The sequence below is a fragment of the Sinohyriopsis cumingii genome, unplaced genomic scaffold, assembly GCF_028554795.1.
Source record: "Sinohyriopsis cumingii isolate HCF-2022 unplaced genomic scaffold, ASM2855479v2 utg003020l, whole genome shotgun sequence".
NCBI lineage: Eukaryota > Metazoa > Mollusca > Bivalvia > Unionida > Unionidae > Sinohyriopsis > Sinohyriopsis cumingii.
The window spans coordinates 1,905-6,449 of record NW_028316368.1 but is presented as its reverse complement, the minus strand read 5'-3'; the positions used below and the strand labels follow the sequence as shown (position 1 = coordinate 6,449).

General features: G+C 35.8%; 1 protein-coding gene across 1 annotated transcript; it reads right to left on the bottom strand.

Moving 5' to 3' along the window:
• Positions 1-479: 479 nt before the first annotated feature.
• Positions 480-3,941, bottom strand: LOC149769924 (beta-1,3-galactosyltransferase 2-like). Its single transcript, XM_089949650.1, has one exon. It carries the CDS (start codon positions 3,801-3,803, stop codon positions 2,496-2,498), a length of 1,308 nt encoding a protein of 435 aa, XP_089805776.1. The 5' UTR covers positions 3,804-3,941; the 3' UTR covers positions 480-2,495.
• Between the last annotated feature and the right edge of the window lie 604 nt (positions 3,942-4,545).

Below are 4,545 nucleotides of genomic sequence, written 5' to 3'. Positions count from 1 at the left end.
TCAGTATTTTTTAATAACTAGAGCCGAAAAAAATACACCACCCTACAGATATGCTCAGCTAGGTACTTAGGTTTTGACTGCAGGCAATTGCACATGCAGCATGAGTTGAGTCGCGCTCAGTATTTTTTAATAACTAGAGCCGAAAAAAATACACCACCCTCGGGTGACGCTGTACGTGGCAAAGAAACCCGAAAACACTTTTGATCAGATATACATATTGATATAAATCATACACAATTCCGTGACACCCACATCATTTATTGTCGTTGCCATGGTAACGTCTATCCGATAAAATACAGTATGCTCACATCTCAATTATATTAAATATTTTTGAACAATTCTTTTCTAACTTTATTGATTTTCAACAACTTAAAACTAATCTTATGATCGGTAGTTGAAAGCTACAAACAATGGCGGAGCGCTCTGTGTTTCATTATCTCCAAATTATATGTACGAAACAGATTGTTTTCTCTTAAAATGTGCAACCTTTTATCAGTCTTTTCTAAAGATTTGTACATAAAGGTCATTGTGTTCCGTTTAATCAATGATAATTTATAATTAACTTATGTTGCTAAACTATGTAACAGAAGGAAATAAACACAAGTTTTGTAAAGTTCAACCAACAATTTATTTCCTTAAAATACAAAGGTGGAAATTTAAATTGCAAATAATTTTAAATTTCAACTACACGTCCAGAAGTATAGTTTTGACCATGCTGATGTACCGATAATCTTGAATATGCCTCCATACTTATACCTAATAATTTTCGTGGATGACGATGATATAATGAAAACTGTATTTAATTTGACAATAATCCCAAAGTAGAGTTTTGGTCCAAGATGATCACTTTGCTATTACAATGAATAAATATCATGATTCCTCTAACATTATTTGAACGCAACTAGAATCTCGAATCACTGACTTCCAAAAAATGATATCAAGATTTGAATGAACACTTCGTTGACAAAAGGATATTTTTCATTATGCATCCGCACTTCAACTATGTCGCTATAATATTCCCGTTTCATTCACATACATTATGTTCCTAACTTAGTTTCACCCACATCAAGCGTCCCTATCTGCATTTGAAAGTTCTTTTTCCAGGAACATGTTTTAAACATTGTCACAGAGTTAGGCAAAATAATAACTTAGTTTTGCCTTTGGACTATTTTTCGTTGTACATACGTACAACGTTGTCTAGGGTGAATAAGTGTTTTTCCAGGTAAGTGACTGTATTAATATGTACATCGCCGGAAATTACTTGCGACGAGGGACATTAAAAATATGATATGCACGGGTATTTTACCCTGACTTTTGATCACTCTCCTATGGATTCAAGTAAGATCAATTTCTAAACCGACACTGGTCGTTTTGGATCACGTCAAGGAGTGTACGCTCTCCATTGTTCTCCAGCCATAGGGGTAAGTGTTCAATTTATATTTCATTTGATATGAGAAGCTTATTCGGTTTGTAATGTCTTATCGCGTAATAATGCATTTATTACACCGCAGATTTGAACTTTGAATTACAAGTCACTATTAGAGGTTAATGTATTAGCATATATCTAGAGTTTTTACAGAATCTATTATTATGAGCAGTTTGGTTTTATTGTAGCTGACTGTGACTATGACTAGAGCTGCCTAGAGTTGACTAGAACTGTCTAGAGCTATCTGAAACTGTTTAGAGCTGTCTGGAGTTTCTAAAGCATTTAAGGCTGCGTGCTGTCGATACGTATGTATGTACGTATGTCTGAGCCACGGACGTAGACGTAGCTAATTCAAAAGGGGGCTGTATGCTGGCTGTACTTGTGTATACGTATGACTGTACATGTGGTGGATCCACGAAGGGTGCGAGCGGCCGATAAGAGCATGGGATAACCCAAGGAATCGTACGACTGTACAAGGGTCTAGAAGCATACGTTTGGTTCAATTGTTGTTCCAAAAATTGGGTGCATTTTTATGTTAATAAGATTATTTTGAATCTTTGTTGTGTTCCAAGAGATTATGTGAATGTCTGTTATAGTTTATGACATTATTTTGAATCTTTATCGGAGTCCATATTTGAGATTATGTGAATCTCTCGTGTAGTATATGATACTGTGTGAAACGTATCTGCAGGTTTCTTGGATCTGTATTTCATATTGAATTCATATATTTGGTTTATTTTCAATGTGTGAATGTTTGTGTAGAGTGATTGGGTCAGTCGTATGTTAACAGCTTCAGAGAATCATTGTATTTTTTAAACCATATCTTTTTCTTTATCAATTCATTTTATAAATTTCCATCTTTCACACATTTTCCTTGTCGTATTCAATTAGTCCAAAAACCCACTCGGTTTCTATTCTGCGACAAATATTTAGCTGTTTTATTTGCTCCTTTTCGCCAGCTGTCTTATTTACATCAAGGTTACTATGATCGTTTTCGCTGCAGCTTTTAAGTCGTTCCTCTATTATTAATATAATGCTAAGTTGTGGCATCCAATGTCTATCACTAAGGCTATTTTTCATTTTGCCTTTGCCACTCTGTTTTATTTGCGGCATTCATTTCATATGGTGTATTTGACAATTTAAACTGTACATTTAAAGTTCGTTCATATGCTTTCCCCATCGCATCCCACAACTTTACGACTTCTTCTAAATTTTCCCCACCAGATATCAGAAAGGGACACGGATTTATGCTATGTTCAATACATTCCAGTCCTTCTTTAAAATCCAAAGAAAAATTCCCGGCAAGTGAGATATAGGTTATATGTTTGACCTTCGATGGTAACATTCCATAGAGATAAACGTCATCAACCCAGAAAAACGGTGTTAAATACGCAGCCCTGTAGAGAAAACGGATAATATCAGTAGATAAAATTACACCGAACCCACTGCAATATTGTGGATAAAACTGGTATCCCCTGAAAAAATCAGAATCGACGTACCATTTATTTCTCTTGTCTCTTATGATTGGCATCGTGCGATCAAAAATATAGTTACAAAGAATGTATCGTGTTCTACCAGAAAGTTTTGGAATATATTCTTTTAGCAATTTGTATGTATCCACAACTACATCATCATCAACCTTGACAATCATCTTAGCATTCATGCAGTTCTCTGATATCCACTTGTATCCCATGACCCCCTTATGTGTAAGGTTTCTATAAGCATCAATAAAATTTCCTTGTACAAGATCGCCATGCTTTATAAATTCATTCTCAATTTGTATTTGCGTTGCATTATCAAGAACCGTGCCAAGCAGAAACAAAATCCTGACAGACCCTAAGTGACGAAAATATGAATTATTAGTCCATGTTTTTCTCATGACATCACGCCTCTCAAAATGACTCGGTGCAGTGTGAACTATCACAAGAGCTGATAGATTCACCGCTGACTTGCATAAGGTTGGATTTGACAACAAATATGGTGCGTCTAATGTTAAAGGATATAGAGTTTTGGTATGACCTGATCCTGTTTTGTAGACTCCATCAATGTTGACTCCATCAATCGTGGTGAGATTAAATTTAAGATTTTCAGAGCCATTTTGTATCTCACCTTTATGATTTATGGTATAGTATTCATCGTCGCTTTGGATACGGTATGGCCTATATGTTGACCCACCTTGTCTGTGAAAATCGATAATTCTTGGTCGGACGATACCGTGGTGATTTACGGTCGAGAAGTGATGGAAGCTCATAATTATGAATGATATTCCAAGAAAGACAATGACCACTAGGATGTTTCGAAAACACCATCGTACCGCAACCGTTGACACAAGCACATTCATCAAATTATCCATAGCGTTAATATTACCAATGGACATTCCTTCAGGATAGGATCTAGACCTCTGTAAATGTGTTCATCGCACATTCATGTCAGTCGACCTTTTCATGGTTTTATTTTCGTCGGAAGACTTGACAATGCTTTCCATCAATGATAATCTCTGGACAAAATCAAACCAGACCAGCACGAAATCTTCTGAAACGAAATAACATTAATAAGACAATTTTGATATAAAGGAACCCGCATCTCTATGTGAAAGAAGCACTCTCAAAAGGTTGCATTTATATGGGTTCTTTTGGAGAACCCTATATTCAGTCAATCTGGGAACATGAATACGTGATAGGTAAACATTATTCCCTGAAAAGTCCACCACGATTATCCATCGTATATTAATTGTTAATGCTGGAAGGGGACATATTGTGTCCTGAATGTATACTATATAATGTGCATAATTTCGAATCTGACTGACTATGAACGACATTACTTTGCTAATGCAATTTTAGCGTTGAATACACTCAGTGAAACGTTTACTTTTGTCACGATTACTTGTTAACTATTAAACATGGATATGATATTCGATTAGTCAATGCAAGTACTTATCTTTACACCAGAAGAGTTTCCTTACAAAGGTTAACACTAATTGATGCGAACAATAACCCTTAAAATCGGCAGTAATAAGAGATGCATTGACGACACACTGGATGAAGGTAGTTTGTCATGCTGAATTAAGGTAGTTTGTCCATGCGGAATGAAGGTAGTTCGTCACGCAGGATGAAGACAGT